The 17313-nt window shown below is 30.6% G+C and overlaps 1 protein-coding gene and 1 non-coding gene across 4 annotated transcripts in view; one reads left to right on the forward strand and one right to left on the reverse strand.

Annotated features, from left to right (window-relative positions):
- LOC129981141 (liprin-beta-1-like) overlaps window positions 1-17313 on the reverse strand; it is a 101290-nt gene that overhangs the window by 79066 nt on the left and 4911 nt on the right. For 2 of the 3 annotated variants that reach the window (XM_056091838.1, XM_056091837.1), the window contains exons 2-3: window positions 9696-9813; window positions 3086-3327 (exon numbers count right to left, since the gene is read on the reverse strand). In XM_056091838.1, the coding sequence (XP_055947813.1) occupies window positions 3086-3327; window positions 9696-9777 (324 nt within the window). In that variant the 5' untranslated portion in view covers window positions 9778-9813. Of the gene's footprint in view, window positions 1-1446; window positions 1549-3085; window positions 3328-9695; window positions 9814-17313 lie in introns of those variants that run through there. The other variant, XM_056091839.1, reaches the window with a different exon arrangement.
- On the forward strand, window positions 15203-15304 carry LOC129982006 (U6 spliceosomal RNA). Its single transcript, XR_008785411.1, has one exon. It is a non-coding gene; the product is annotated as a U6 spliceosomal RNA (small nuclear RNA).

The following is a 17313-nucleotide window of genomic DNA, read 5'->3' on the forward strand; positions in this document are numbered from 1 at the left end:
TGGAAGAAAAAAAAAATCACAATTTAGCTGTTTCTTTAAATTTAATTTTACAAAAATATGTTAGAAAATTTGACAGTCGGAACGTATCCAAATTCTTAAATACATATTTCCTCCTATATTTTGTTAATAAAAATATTTTTAATTAAATTAGACGTAGAAAATTTCTTAAAAATAATGAAAAAAATCTTAGTTTCGTTACAAAATTAATTTAATAATATTTAAGTAAAAAAATACTGAAAAAAGAAAATTAAAATTTACACTGAAATAAATGGACGGAAGAGACAACATGTAAAAAAACATTACGCATACTTTGGTAATAATCTTATTTAAGGGCTCAAATGGCGTAAAAACACATACTCGATGAATAAAATCTGCTAAATCTTATAACAAAATATTTGAAATGAAAAAATGATAAATTCCTAAAAGTATACTCGATTATTTTTTCATAATATAACTATTATTAAAAAAATGAGGATTATAGATGTAAATATTATTACAACGCAATTTTTATAATTTCTAATCATAATGAATGAAATACTTATTGACATTTATTAAATTTAGCTTTATTAAATTTTTAACTATTTATTAATTTGGGTGTTGTTACTGACGTTCAAATATTTAATTTTTAAATCTGCGATTATTTACATAAACATTATCTGCCAGCGGAAATGCTGACTACATTTACTTCTTTGCGACTTATCATTCTAAAACTCCAAATCGTATTTAAAATATTGCAGAAATCAGAGAAAAATAATTTGGTGATTAAACTGGGATCATTAAACAGACAATTATCGCACAAAAACCATTTTTTCACCATTTTAAAATTCAAAAATGTTTTGCATGATAATGATTTTTTTCCTCTTTTAAATATATTTGTAAAAACTTTAAATATATTTTTACAGCATTACTTTCCATTGTTTTAGTTTCAGGATTTATATTAAAGCGAGTTGAGATTATATTAGATACGTTTTATTTTTATGCTAGCGATCGTTGCTATATAATCAAAAGGAAATTTTAATGATAAAATAAAAGTAGGCGAATCAAATTAAAAATATTACTCACAATGTTCCGAGCTGAAGGTTCGAATGTGTGTATATATTATTATTATTATTATTACAATTTAAAATCTTCTTCAACATTTAAAGTAGTTTTAGAAATTATTTTTGGGACACATTATATTAGTATTATTCCATATTAACATAAGGAGTAGCACAAAGCAATTTTCTAAAGAATAAAACTAATCTGATATAAGTATTCCCAAAAAGTTCCTCTCTCCTTAAATGAAAACAAATCTCTAATTAAAAGAAACACATGAATATAAAGTCTTCAATAGTAAAAGTAAATAAATAAATCATATGATCGGTTACTCTCACAAGATTGAATGGGCTGATTTCTAAATACATGTTTTAAAGACTAGAAAACACTTTGTATACAGAAGCTTCTTACCAATAATCAAGAAGATACCGATGACATTCATCCCCTCGCTCGTAGAAAAAGAACGAGCAGCAGAAGTTTCCTGAAAATTATCAGAAGTGCCTGGCCTTTCTGGAGTATTTTATCTTTCAATAGATAAGGCAAGTGCCTATCGTCGTGGATTTTTTTCTTTGATGTTTTGCAAGAAGATTTACGATTGTAGGTGGTCCACAGCAAATTACAACAGAGATAAGATTTAAAAAATAAATAAAAATAACAGTGGCACGCCAAATCAGCGGGAAAAAGATTCTAATGAATAAAATGTCTTTTTTATATTTGAATTACTTCAAATATTTTTAAACACAAAATTAAATTAATGGCATAAAGGTTTTTCAAAACTCCATAGTCGTTTAAAAGAATAAGCATTTTTTTTTCGATTATTTTCTCTTTTGATAAATATTTACATGCCGGAACGTACTTTGAAAGGCAATTAACTTACAAAAATAAATCTGCATTCAAAACGCAGATGGAATTCTTTCATATAAAATGATGAGTTGTGTTATCAGCTTCATCATTTAGAGAAGCAAGATGAACTCAGTGAAATCCGTTGATCGACAAGGTTCAAAATTTTCATGAAGATCTACAATTTTTGTGCAAAAATCGCATACCAAATTTCATTAATAATGTCTGTCATATTTTTGAGTTAATGTGTTCATATGACAGATAAATATACTACCCATAGGTAGATTTAACCGAAAATTTGACCACAGATCAATAATTTTATTATAAACGTTATATACTTAAATTATTCACCCAACTAACTTCTTGCTCTGTCAATCGACCAAATATGAAAATTGGGGGACGAAAATAAATAGATTTTAGCGAATTGGTATGCGCGGAGATAGAACCTGGGACCTTGTGGTTCGTAGTCCAGTAGCATAACCATTATGCAAAAGCAATTGCTCTTGCAGCGAAGTTGTTAACTGGCTTATATGCTATTCACCACAAGAGGCTTTGTGCGCCACTTTTCTTCCTAAGTCAATGCTAACATGCGGAAGCAAGAAATTGCATCGATAAACATTATAATTAAGAACAACTATTACTTCAATTTTAATAAACAGGCTGAAAAATTTGAGAACACTGTAATGAAACTTTAAGCAAAATCTAAAACCTCAAAACAAACTAGTGTTCACCTAATAAATCTTCCCTTCCGAAACTAAAAATTATATACTTCTCAGGTGCCTTTAATTATAAAATTACAAACATGGTTGGAAAAAAAATCCAATATCGTGAAAGTAAGAATGTCAGCCAAAGACTGATTTTGTTGAATTAAAAATTTAGATGACAAATTTCACTTTGAATAATGCGGATTTAGGGAAGGCTGCACAATATCGTTCCACATTTTTCAGTAAGCTACAAAATATAAACTTTAAAACTCTTTCAGATACCACTCCTTTGTATGCGACTGAAAAATGTAACTCTAACCAAACTTTAATTTTGATATAAATCATATCACATTAAAGAATCATATATTAATTTCTAATTTTGTTATTCTTAGCTATTTCTATGGCATAAATTAAAACTCAACACAACAAAGATAATAGCAAATCATTTCAATTAAAATAATAAAAAATATCTGAAGTAATGAGGGAATAAAGGTATGGGAGCATACCTGGGAAGCTCTTGAGAACAATTCGTTCCTTAGCCATTTGGAAATGAAAAGCAAAGTTTCTTTGTCGATATCTTCGTTCGGGTGTTTCGGCCGGTTTCCATTACCGTCTGCCACTCCACTTTTCTCTAAGGCACTTTTTAAGCTCTTAATGAAGAACGCAACATCCGTAGAAGACGAACCATTGTAACACTGTTGATTGTCAGTATGGTCCTTTATTTTGCCGTTAGTGTCATTGCTTGGACCTGAAACAGTAATATTATTTACTCCGGAAAACAAAAAGAGAGAGAATAAAGGCAAATTATTGTGCTAATCATTCGGAATTAACATTCCGACATTGACATTCTTCTTCTTGACACTAACAAATAACATTCTTCTCATATTGTAAAGAAGACAATGGCACCATACCAAAATAAAGGTTGGAGTCACGTTTTTTAAAAAAAAAAAAATCGAATGGTAAGATCCATCGGCGACTATTATGACAGAGTATATCTAAAGAACATGACTGGTAAGAAGTTTATAGGTTCTATCCTCTAGCTGTGTTCTACGCCAGAATTATTTTTTTAAAAACCCTAATATACTTTAGCAGCAAACTGATTAATGCAGCCAGGTTAACTGATTTGTTGGTTCTCTTAAAGGATTTTATTTTACAACACAAAAGTGGACTTATTCATCCGTGAGAATAGCGACCCTCTTCCTATATTTTAAAACTACCTCAAATGTCACTTAACTTTTCAAAAGTCAATTTGACCAACCAGAGATGTCGTCCTTATTTATCATGACTCTTTGACTCATGGATTTATCTGGATAAGCTGGCTCAAGTGATAATAAATTTTCCATGGCGATGGAAAGAAAGCCGGCGTCCTTGCATAGGGGTAGCGCATCTTCCCCATGATCTGGGCGTCCCGGGTTCGAATCCCGGTTCGGGCATGGTTGTTCTTCATCTGTGTTCTATCTGTGATGTGCGTGAATGTGCCTCGCTGTAAAAAGGGGTTGTGCAAGCGAATGTGTGAGTTTCATTTTCATATGAGCTAGAAGTCAGACTTCTGCCCTCGGGTGCTCAGGGGTCTTTACCCTCAGAAGCTACTGCAGCCTCTTTCCGTGGTAACGCGGACACGACATCATCATCAATGGAAAGAAAATTTGATCTCTGATTATCAGGTACGAATAAGAAATTCGGTGTAAATAGTTTTGAATATACGACAAATCTGGGAAATTTTTTACCTAGTTTTTTTAGGTATTTTACCTTTTTTGTTTTTACAATCCCCAGGTTTGCAGGGATAATTTTCAGATTAAGCTAAGATAATAAGTTTATAATAAAGCTTAGTATAATCTCAAAATAACTAAGATAAAGGGTTTATTTCGCGGTTTTCAGATTATAGCAAACATCATTATATGTAAGATGTTAAAATTTCGCCAAGATGTTAGCAATCTCGGATTTATTTGGCGATTTTCAGATTGACAAGAATATTTTAAGATAAATAAACATTAAAAAAAAAAGGTAAAAGAAGTTAGAGTTTTAATATTGCATACTTTGATATGTCATTACAGTAACATGATATGTAATTATTTGATATGTCAAAGATAAAATCAGATGAATCAGAAACACGATTGAAGAAGTTGGGCAATATAATTACTCAAGATAGAAAACAATACAAAGGAGCGGAAGTTGTCTCTCCGTAACTTTCTAGCATGCTCATTCAAAGAAGTGTTTCGCCTTCTCCTATCCATTGTTCATAAAAATTATAAATCTTTAGCAAGACAGCGAAAGTCACAAGTGTTCTAATTTTTATTTTCATAATGCCACACATGACATTTTGTGCTTCGTATTATAGTAAAGGAAGCGAGTATACATTTTGTATGCCTATGTCTTCGATAGGTTGAACAGAATTTAATTTAAATTTAATACCACAATCGCAAACCAAATTTAATTTATCTACTGTTGCGTTTTACAGGTGAGTTATCGAGTTTACATACATATTAATGTATAGATTGATAGAAGATTAACCCTTTAACGAATTCGTTCGAAATTTCATTTTCTTATCTATATTCTAAATGCTAAATTTGTGTAAGAAATGTTATCCAACTAGCTTTTTACATTTTGTAGTTATCCTGCGCATTTGCTCTCAATTACATAAGTAAACTTCCCACGAATGAATTTCATTTAAAATTTGCCAAAACTTAAAATATAGTGCAAATTTCACATATCAAATTTCATCAAAATCTCAACGACTATTTTCTTTTTCCTGAAATAATACTTCATTTTTGTATACTTCTAGTCCGAGAAAGTAACAAGTAGGAGTCGTCTCCTGGAAACTCAAGCCCAATAAATGTAGTGCATTTCCTCCACATAAAATTGTGGAAATTCGATAAAGCTGCGAATACATTGCATGGCATTGGCGAACGATAGGTACAAAATATAGATCTTTGGCGTTAATCTAGCTTTTTCACTGGGACTACCGCGATAATGTGTATTTTGGACGCTTCTAGCCGACACCTAAATCTGACACAGAACTATAATTGTAGTTCTAATGGCTCTTGTCTAGACAAGCCCACTGACTTTAAAAAGTCATTTGTGGTTTAAGCCAAGAGTACGTCTCTTTTTTTTTTTCAGTAGCGCCATCTAGGGCCAAGAGAACGACTTAGCTACACACACGTCACAACCCTTTTTACGGGGTGGACTTGATTCATGCATTTCATTCACTCATCCACAGATCGTAATTTAGACCTGAATCAGAGAACGATTACCCCTGATCCAGTACCCCCAATGGTATTTCTCTCGACATGGAGGCCTTTGTGACCACGATAGATTTATACGCGAGTCAGCGACCACACACGCAGGGAATCTTCGGCCGTCGGTGTTCGAACGCGCAACCCAAGGGAAGCGAATCCAACGCCCTACCAACCAGGCTATCCCGGCCTACTATAATTGTAGTCACAAGGTAACATACCGAATTTAATCAAATCTCTTCAGTCCCTTTTTTTTTTTAGTTTTAAGTCCTTGCGTTTGCGAGCAATTATATTTACATGCGTGCGAAAGACATACCGACCGATAGTGAATTGTTTGATTAATCTGATTCAAAATTTGATAAATATCTATATTTTAAATGATAAAAAAAACCTCTGCATCAAATTTTACCTACCAAGATTTCTGCGTTTTATAGTTATCGAGCTCACGTGTATTCGAACAGCCAGACAGACATATTTCCTCAGATTAAATTTCTTTCAAAATTTGATGCCAAAAAATGCGCCAAAAAATTATGCCAAGTAATGCCCAAAAAAATGCGTTTTTCGAAATCAGTGTGGTCTCAAACATGGAGATTCGTCAAAATCTCGAGTTCGAATCGTTTATTCGATTACAATATTTCTTCTATCCTTCGTAGAAGAGAAAGTAAAATCGGTTTCACAGTTACGTTTCATGGTTTTAATATCGATTTATCAATATGCATTTACATATAACAAACAATGCCATTGAAACATGACATCCAGACAAAGAAAATATCCTTTTATATTGATAGAACAATGACAGTTTCCGTGTTATGATAACCCCATCGATATCATTCCAGAAACAAAAACAAATTTGCACATGACAAAAAGAAGTGTTCCTGTAATATGTTAAATAATACTGCGCATTGTAATGTTATCACCCTAAACACATCAATTTTTCAACATATTCGAAATATCATTTTCTTACATGTATGTTACATATTTTAAATAGAGGTTCGTCACGGTGTCATTCATTGCAAATACTAAACGACTTATCAAAATTCATAAGCGGGCAATGAATGGCAATTAAAATTCAAGAGTATTCACAGTATGATTTCAGCTATTGCGACAGTGCCCACTCCTCTTCTGAGCGGAAATGTTTCTTTCACATGATCGAACAAAATCAAAGGAAAGAAAGGTCAGAAAAAGTTCGAATCATTATGCAGTGGCATGCTTAGTTCCCCACAAGATACGAATTCTCAACGATAACCTACCACTGGACACATTTCGAATCGACTGTCATAAAACGGCAGTTTTAGAATTTAGTTATTCCTTTTTTTTTTTTTTTTTTTTTTTAAGATTCTTTACATTCTCGTATACGGAGAAAATGTTATAATCGTCAGAAAATTCAAATTTGAGATTTTGATGAGACCCCAAGTTTTAGATCCCCTTCCCTCCAAAAAATCCTAAAAACACATTTTTGGAATTATATTTGCTGGTCTATGAACACAATAACTCAAATAAAGCTGTGATCAAGATGGGTGAAATTTGGTATGCAATGTTTGCATCAAATTTGTAAATTTCTATCAAATTAAGAATGAAATCTATTCAGAAGAAGTACGTCTGTCCAGTTGTCTGAATACAAATTAACATCATAATTACAAAATGAAAAGAACAAGATGGATACCATTTGGTACACGGATTTATTATTTAAATTGATATTTCGTACCGAATTTTAAACATAATCTTACAAGGGATGCAGCATCTGTCAATCCATTCTTTCGTAAACTTGGTAATACGATAGTTGAAAAAAGCTATGGGTTAAATAAATGAAATTTTGTATCTGGTCTTACCACTACACTTGTAATTCTACACCAATTTTTTTTTTCCAATCAATCGGGAAAAAGGCGTCCAAAATATATATTTGTTTTTCTAGTACTTATGTATTAACCGCAATAAAGCAATTAAAAGTTTAAAAAATCTTCAAAAATATCGCACTAATCGACTTTTAAATAATTATTGTTCGCTAATAGCATGAAGTTTAGTAACACACTATTTCTCTCGATTATACGAGGAAGAACATAACTTTCATATGCTGAAATCTGAAAATAAAAATTGAGTGCTCGTGGTCTACATGGCCTTACTCAAGTTCTACGGGGATGAAGAAGGGAAAAACCCTTTTATTAGAAAGTATGCGAAAAAGTTTAGGAAACACCATTCCCGTTGGTTTAAAATGAACTTCCCGCTCTGAAACTTCACAAGCCATCATCATTATCGTCTAATCATCGTCGTCTAAATCATCGTCGTCTAAACATCATCTCTAATCTTCCGCAACAAGTCGATGAAAAAAGGTCGACTTCGACGAATTTAACATGCACTAAAGGTCATACAGATGACAAATCTTTTGGTGAAATCTAATATCAATCTCGTGAGTTCTTACCCTGAAATAGACACTCTGCCATTATCCGCAAACCTCTATTCTGAAAAATTATTAAAACCTCTATTCTGGGTAAACCTCTATTCTGGGATTCCGCAAACCTCTATTCTGAGACGTCTACTGCATTTAAATTCAAACTAACTTGTAAAATTCTAATTCAAAACATTTTATTACATTAGAAATATCAAAAAGAAATTAGTATGTGATACAATAATCGAAAAACTCAATCAATTTTGAAAGATCAATTGTTATTTCTAAGTCAATGCAAAAGCAATCGATTATCCAAAGCTTAATTGTATCGCAAGATAAAATTAATATCTTCATTTTATTGGATGATGTCTTTTCAGAATTGCAGAAAAAAAAATCAGAATGAAAACTAGATGAAAATCACACCAATTTTTCTGAGAGTAGACATTACATCTGAAATCTTGCAGTATAAAATGTTTAAAAAAACTGCTAATATATTTAACGATTAGTTTTTAAGCGAATGATTTATTTAATCGAAGATAATTTATGAACCACAATTCCGCGCCAGTCTGAAGTTTCTCACCCAAATTCTCCCAAGCATTTTGAAACATACTCATATTGTAAAGAAGAAAAACACAACTCCGAAACTTACTCAATTGAATCAAATGAGAAATGTGTTCCCACGCATGAATAAAGAGAGACAATAAAACTGTTTAAAGAAATCCGCCCATCTTTGTACAGAAAATCTGCACTTTAGACAGATTGACTCTTACAAGAAGTCACAGCAAAAATTATTATTTAAACAGTAATACATCTGTCTATATAAACAAAATTGATGACAATTAAAAAGAATGTTTTTATTAAACACGAACATCAGAATGGAAAACAGTCAGAGCAATTTGTTCTATTCTGATCTGGTAAGACGTCTGACAAACTGCTCCAAACCTCTTTTTGACACTTCTTAACTAGCAATTCGTCTGGATTGAAAACGGTAGAATTTTCCTCATGAACCCATAGATAGTATTAGTATCTATGGGTTCATGAAAAGGATAGTATCCTTTCCACGTGTAATCACTGTCAATATACAATATACTGGATAGTCAAATGTGATGCATTTTCGTTCTATTTGACCAACTTATGTTCAATCTCATTGCTGAATCAATAAATATGCCACTCGTTACTCAATCAAGATAATTAAATTTGCATCTTATTTGCATAATCAAACAACTTTCTTTGATTATTTGTTCGCCTGTCTAATGTTTTCATTTAATCAAATAAAAAAAACCAAACAATTCTTTATTTTTTTAATCGTTTGAAATGCATTCTGAAATATATTCTAATTATCGTCCGCAGAGTTGTTAATTAATTTTAAATGCATTTAGAATAAATTCTAAGCAATTAAAATGGAGATGATGATACACTCCGTAGCATTCCCTGAATTTTAAATTAAATTTTTTTTAAATATAAAATATTGACTAAAAAAAATCAATGATGCCAGCTTACCATTAATGATTTCGTCCATTTGTTTTAGTGCTGCGGCAAGTACTCGGCTCGCATCTAGTTCGTTGTTTAGCACTTCATTCATACTCGTTACTGGTGCATTCTAATTATACAGACAAATCTGAAAATTGAAAATTCAATTGAAATTTCAAAACATGAAGTAACAACAACTGATGCAAAGTATATGATTAATGAGAATAAAATCCAAAACAGTTAGGATCTTTAAAACGAGCTGTCTATATTAAAGTATAAAATAAATTCGATTTAATTTTTTATTGCTTTATTTAAATAAGAAATTATGTGGCATTTCATATTAGATCACAATAATTAAAAGCAAAGATAAAATTATTTGTGACTAAAGTTTCGTAAAAAAAATTAATTTAAAAAAATAAAATATTAATATTTAATATTTTATGTTAATAATATTTAAGAGTTTTAATAATTAGCTTCATTTTAATAACTTGTCTTGTTTCTTCAGTTTCTTTATAATATCTAACTGTTTAGTATTTATTTTTAAAAAATACTCTAAATATAGATTATATTTTGAATATTTTATTTAAATTGTTTCTAGCAAAAAAAAAAAAAAAAAAAAAAAAAGAAGAAGAAGAAGAAGCTCAATAGTTAATAGAATCAATGAATACTTCTTAGAAAATTATCACAGATTCTTTGTAAATGCAATTCTTACGACTTTCTTATCAGGCAGAAAAAGAACAGTTCTGGTGTGACAAAAAATTTGAGTAATCTCGTTTCTTATGAATTTTTAACAAATTGATTAAATTTCCGAAAAAAAAAAAGAAAAATAGGTTGATCAAAATTGAAATAATTGAAGGAACAAACAAAACATACTGTAATTCTCAAATTCAATTCTAAAAATATTTTATTTATCAAAATAGCATAATATTTAATAAAAGGGGAAAATGAAACTTTTCTTCATTATTTCTCCTAGAAGGGAAAAAAAAAAGATATTTAAAGAAATTCTGTATTGGGAATAATAATAATTATTATTATTATTACAATGAATACACAAAATCTACTTACTATCTCACAATGGATCAGATTCTAAACTTTTATATATGCAGTATGTTTCTTTTTATCAACAATTAATGTTCTTTTAAAAGTGGCAGACGATTTCTGATTGATACGGAAATTCGAAACTTGAGCCAAGTCAAGGTGGAGGAAGATGAATAACCAATCCGGTCAAGGAGTAAACAGGTTTGCTTATGCGGAGGCGAGGAGAAATTTGAATTCGAAAAGGAGACAGGATTTAACCTCTGACGGAGAAGCGACGATGTGATTCCAAGCAAACGATATACAGTCCTGCGTAAATTAAGTCATTTCCGGCTTAACGAAAAAGACTTTGTACCCTTTTTACCGATTTGAGACAATAAACATTCTTAGAGGCTATAAATGAAATCCCAATATGAATGCAGTTCTGGGGTATAAAAACATCACGAACACTCCAGCATCAGATCAAAGAAAACAATAGTAGGTGTATTCCACCCAAGTATTTTTCGAACAATTAATTTGATGTTATGTTCGGTAATAGGTCATGGCGACAAGTGTCGAAATTGGGTCGTTTGTCATGAAAAAAAGGAAACATCATAAATTCCAATGCTGCTGCAAGGCCATTGTATTTAAACTTACTAGTTTCACGAAATAAATAAATACGGATAACATACATCTTTCTTTCAATATATTTATGGGGATATATTTTAGTAACACATTATATAATATTAACATATTATATAATTCATACAATTTGTATTAACATCAGCACTTCAGACAATACATTTTGAAACTCCAAAGTGAATCATATGCGACAAGTCATCCATGGAAAACACACCGAATTATAACTAGAATACAACCTTTCATACGCTTCGCTTATCCTCTGGGATATAACATATTCAGCTGACCTCAACGTTGTATAGTCAGAAATAGCTAAACTAAAGAGATAACAATCTGAATTGGTTTTGAGTCGCCTTAAATGATTTATATTCCCAGACCAATTTTATTCAAATGACCCTTACATAGCCCCAAATAAATAAATAAATAACCAAACAGGCTTATTTTTTAAGGTTTAACCACTTCCTGGATAGATTTTACATGAAGAAAATCAGATTTTGAAGTCATTTTTTAAGTAAAAAATCTATTTAGAAATACACTGATGATCAAATATTAGGTTATAAACATGTTTTCGTAGTACTAATATATGATAACGATATGGCTAACAAGAGTGCCAATGCAAGGGCAATGCTTAAAATTCAGCCCTGGGTGAAACCAAACATTTTGCTCTTCAGCAGCAATTCATTCATAGATAATGTCTTCCAACTCGGAAAATAATAGTAGCCTCAGGAAAAGTAGTAGCAGAATAGTGTTTTCATTAGCATTTCTCTTGTCAACATGCTTGACTGAAATTATTGTACTCTCATTGTCATTTTTAGACGATTGGAAGGTCCAACTTCTGTTCTTCGCAGGAAGAAGTTAAGAAATTCCTAACCTAGTAGACTTCCCAAACTCCTTTCTTCACAACACGACTGATGATTGGAACTAAAGCTTATTACAGCGATAGAACTTATTTTGCAATCAGATATTATTTTTGCATAAATAAAGCAGCGAGTTTTGGTTCAGTTCAATCACTACTGATTTTCTACAGACAATGTTGTAGTGATACCCTTCTATTTAAATCGAAAAAAGGACAACTATGGCAGTGGATATTTAACAATCAAAACAAAAATTTGTTTATATGGGCTCGCAGACTCTACGTCTTCGATATTAAAAACTGTACAACTGCTGTAAAGTATATACAGTAGCTCAAACAATTGAGAGTACACCTTACTTTTACCTGATAAATCTGACTTTCAATATAAAAAACACATTACAGAGAAGTGCAAACATGATTTTATTTTTACACATGACAAATGGTTTAATTTAAAGGAAAAATAAAGAAAATCAACAAAAAACCTCTAAACTGAAAAATTTCAAAGTATTTTAAATAAACTTACGCACATTTTTGCCACAAAAAATTGAGAATACACCAATGAAATTTTTGTAATATCTCGCAAAGGAAAAAGTGTCAATATTGAATTGCATGTCTTTTGGCTTTTATAATGGCCTTTAAACGTCCTGGCACCGATTCGACCAATTTTTGGAGGTATCTCAAAAAATTTTATCCCATTTTTCTTGCAAACTTGTTTTAAATGGGTTTTGTTTCTAATTTTGTGTTTTTGAACCACTATTTCGAGTGTGGACCACAGATATTCAATGGCATTAACGTCGGGGTACTGTGGTGGTGTTCGTAAATGCTGTTTACAATGAATAAGACACAACATTTTGTCATTACGTGCATTCTGTTTGGGGTCGTTGTCCTGCTGGAAAATGAAATTTTTATCTAAACCCAATTTTTAGCATTTTCCTTTAGACTACCGAGACCGAATAGTTCATCCAACTTGCTTCAGGAATTTCTCAAATCATAGGCAGAAGTGTAAGTGCTGAAACTGTGTGAAATGTAATTAGACAAGCTGGATATAAAAATCGAATTGTTAGAGAGAAACCGTTCATCAGGTTGCAAATTCAGAAAAAACGTTTAAAATACACAAAAACTCATCAATTGAAGACCAATAACTTTTGGAAGAAAGTTATATTTAGTGATGAAACAAAATTCAATATTTTTGGCAATGATAATACTATTCTAATATTATTAAATACTATTTTCTAATACTATTTTGGATTCAAAAAATTTACACCCAGCAGTTAAACATGATGGTGACTCCGTCATGCTTGGGGTTGTATGGCTTCATCCTGGGTAGAAAATATAGTTTTTAAGGATAGCATTATGAGTCATATGGCTTACTTGGATATACTTCGCAGTACTAAATATAAAGTATTAAAAATTTGGATTTAGAGAGATATTTCATTTTCCAACAGGACAACGACTCCAAACAGAAAGCACTTAATGTCAAAATGTGGTGTCTTATTCATTGTAAACAGCATTTACACACACCACCACAGTACCCCGACATTAATGCCATTGAATATCTGTGGGCCACACTCGAAATAATGGTTCAAAAACACAAAATTAGAAACAAAACCCATTTGAAACAAGTTTGCAAGAAGAATGGGGTAAAACATCTTCAGATACCACCGAAAATTGGTCGAATCGGTGCCAGGTCGTTTAAAGGCCATTATAAAATCCAAAAGACATACAATTAAATATTGACACTTTTTTTCTTTGCGATATATTACAAAAATTTCACTGGTGTATTCTTAATTTTTTTAGGCAAAAATCTGAGTGGTTTATTTAAAATGCTTCTGAAATTTTTGAGTTTAGGGTTTTCGTTGATTTTTCTTTATTTTTATTTTAAATTTAACCATTTGTTATGTGTAAAAATAAAAACATGTTTTCACTTCTTGGTAATGTGTTATTTATATTGAAAGTCAGATTTATCAAGTAAAAGTAAGGTGTACTCTCAATTGTTTGAGCCACTGTATGTAAAATGGATCTGGACCTCTATGTTAGCCTTCCTAGAGGTGCAATCGGTCCCGGTTTTATTTTAATGGGGAAAATGTTCTTCATACTGTTTTTAACAAGGCAACTGCAATTCACCATTTCCTTCCCAGAACTATTTAGGAACTGAAAACAACGTTGCTAGAGAAGTAGTGTCGACTGCCATAGAAATTCATAAGCTATCGCATTTCCAATATTTATTCATTGTAACAGCTATATAACGACAAAAAGGAAACAAAGCTATTTATTTTTCTTTGCTTTAATATTGTAACCTTTGTTTGTACCTTCCTGCACATGATCAGAAGGATTACCAAAACTGTTACACAGATATTACTTTTGTTTGTATTATATCAAGTTAAAAGCATATTTAATTTCTTTGAGATATGTCAAGAAATCCTGAAAATTCTCTTTGTATTTATTGAGACCTGCAAACACTTTTTTTGTAACTTAGGGTGAGAATAAATTATCAGAAAAATGGAATTTGAAAATCTAGCATGAAATCCCAGCATTTAACTATTAGTTTTTTCTATCTCAAGCAACAAATTAAAAATATGGCAATTTAAGTTACTACTATTAATATTATATAAACAGGCCAAATTTCAATGTTACACAATGCTATCAGCATGAAAAGAAAAATATGAAAAACACAAATCTCAGATTTTTTTTGAGTAAAAAAAAAAAATGTGTTCGCAAACATCAAGAAACAGTTTGATTTGTTAAAAAATAAACATTTCGATCGATAGAGTTCTGTCGTTTGTTGTAAGCGGTATATAGATTTTACTCAAGAATTATTCTTTGATATATTAGATATTTTGACGCCACATTTGATGAAAATTTCAGCTCATAACTTTTTAACTTTTGATGGTACAATTTTGATAAACTAAGGTACCATTATTATTATATTTTTTACATCAGTAATTATATACTGCAGGATTACGACACCTGAATTTGGAAATTTTATGCACCATGCTATCACAGCTTTTTTTTAATCCTATCTTTCTAATAAGTTCATGACAGTACATATATTAAAATTGAAATCATACAAAGAAAATTAATATGGCCTCTGCATAAAGATAATACACCAAATGCTGAAGCATTCCACATTTTCTCTCGATGATTCATGTCAAATCATTAACACATTTTGGAAAGGTGGACTGATGTGGGAAATTGAAAGAAAAAAACCTCCTAATAAATATTCACAAATAACATTAAAGAATAGATGAAAACAAGAAACGGCATCTTTTTGCAAAAATAAAAAATTCTACGAGCAAGCATTTTTAAACTTCAAGAAAGAACTAATGAACACATAGACTTCATTTCAAACAAGCATCGGATCTGCCTCAGTATATAAGAAATAGCGTTACTCAGTATTTTTAAATTGTATTTCACATTATTCAGTTTCAAAAATCTCTCGCTTAAAAAATCAATGTAAGAAATATATATAAGCAAAGTAAAAACAATTAAGCCACTTTAACATGGGACAAAAGGAAAAAAGAATTGGTAATTGCATGCCGTTTTGAACAATTACCTATTATGTTTGATGAATGACGTGCACGCGCATATACACGTGCTCCCTTTGACCTTCAGAGTTATTACCTAATACCAGCCATTGAAAGTGTTGAATTGAATGAAATAACTAACAGGAATGATCTCCTCGAAACTTTCTCGAATACTTTCTAATAAAGGTGTTATTCCAGAGAGGGCTTTTACATGGCATTGACTTACAGTAGTTAAGAAATACTAACTTTTGGGGAGAATTTTTTATTTTTACTGAATCTATTATGTGATCCATTCCAAGTTTTTTGACCATTAATCGAAAAATCGAATTCGTATTTTAGACGGATTTTAATCAACAAACTGAACAAAAATTTGCTATACTACAACAAAACTGTACTTCCATTTACAAAACAGAGAATCAAATTTGATATATTTAAGTCAATGTATTTTTGAATTACAATGTTTAATGTTTCTGATAATACAGACCGACCCCTTGCTGGATCTCACTCAAAATTTGAAAAGTGTCTACACTATAATCGGTAAATCTATGTACCATATTTTATTTATCTAGTTCTTTTCACTTTCTAGTTATCGTGTTAAAACATATTCAAACATTCGGACAGATAGACTTTCTCTTAATGGATTTTTCTTCAAGTTTGAAAGAAATCTACAAATTTGGTGTATTTGGACCATAAACCAATTTTCATTCATCTAGCTCGAAGCATTTTTGAATTATCTTTGACATAGACAGACATATATTTCCTAAAAATGTATTTTTCAAACTCGGGGAGATCTAAAACATGAAAATCCGTCAAATTCTCGATTTCGAATTTCTTGGTGATTACATTTTCTCGTATACTTCGTATAGACAATATGCCAAATTTCATCCGTCCAGCTCAAAGCGTTTTTTAATTATCTTTAACAAAGACAAACAAGCATTTCCTTTAAATGTATATTTTCTCTCAAGATATGTTGTAGAAGTAAGACAACAGACTTCGAGTAATTGTCTTTCAGAAATGAGCAAAGCACCATCTATTTTTAATTGTATGAACTAAAAATTTAATTTTAAAACAAATTCAGATATAGAATTCATATTTCAGTAAAATTACAGAGATAATTTAATTCTAATAAATCCAATTTACTCAAACAAGTATAGTGATCCTTGAAATTAAGTCTTTCAAACAAAAATATTGCGATAACAAGTATGCACAAATAAATAAATAAATTATTTAAGTAAGCAAACTCTCAAATTCAAGAAATAAGTAGCAGAAAAATATTGCGCTGTACTGTATAGCATCAAATGCATCTTTCTTTTTAACTAAATATTAAAAAAATAAATGAATAAAACTTTTACAGAAATTTATTTCATAAAACTTTCAAAACATAAAATTAACTATTTATTAAAATATAATATAAGCAAAACTAAGAAGCTCATTAATTTATTTTTAAACTATTTTCCACTGTCAATTTTTTAAATTAAAATCAATAATTTCAGTCAATAATAAATCTAAAATCTGGATATCAAATAATAACTTCTAACAGTAATTAACTCATTACTAAAATATGGAATTGGAAATGGTTCTTCAACAGGAACGGATTCAATAGGAAACACGATGAAAT

The sequence above is a fragment of the Argiope bruennichi genome, chromosome 8 (genome assembly GCF_947563725.1).
Source record: "Argiope bruennichi chromosome 8, qqArgBrue1.1, whole genome shotgun sequence".
Lineage (NCBI taxonomy): Eukaryota > Metazoa > Arthropoda > Arachnida > Araneae > Araneidae > Argiope > Argiope bruennichi.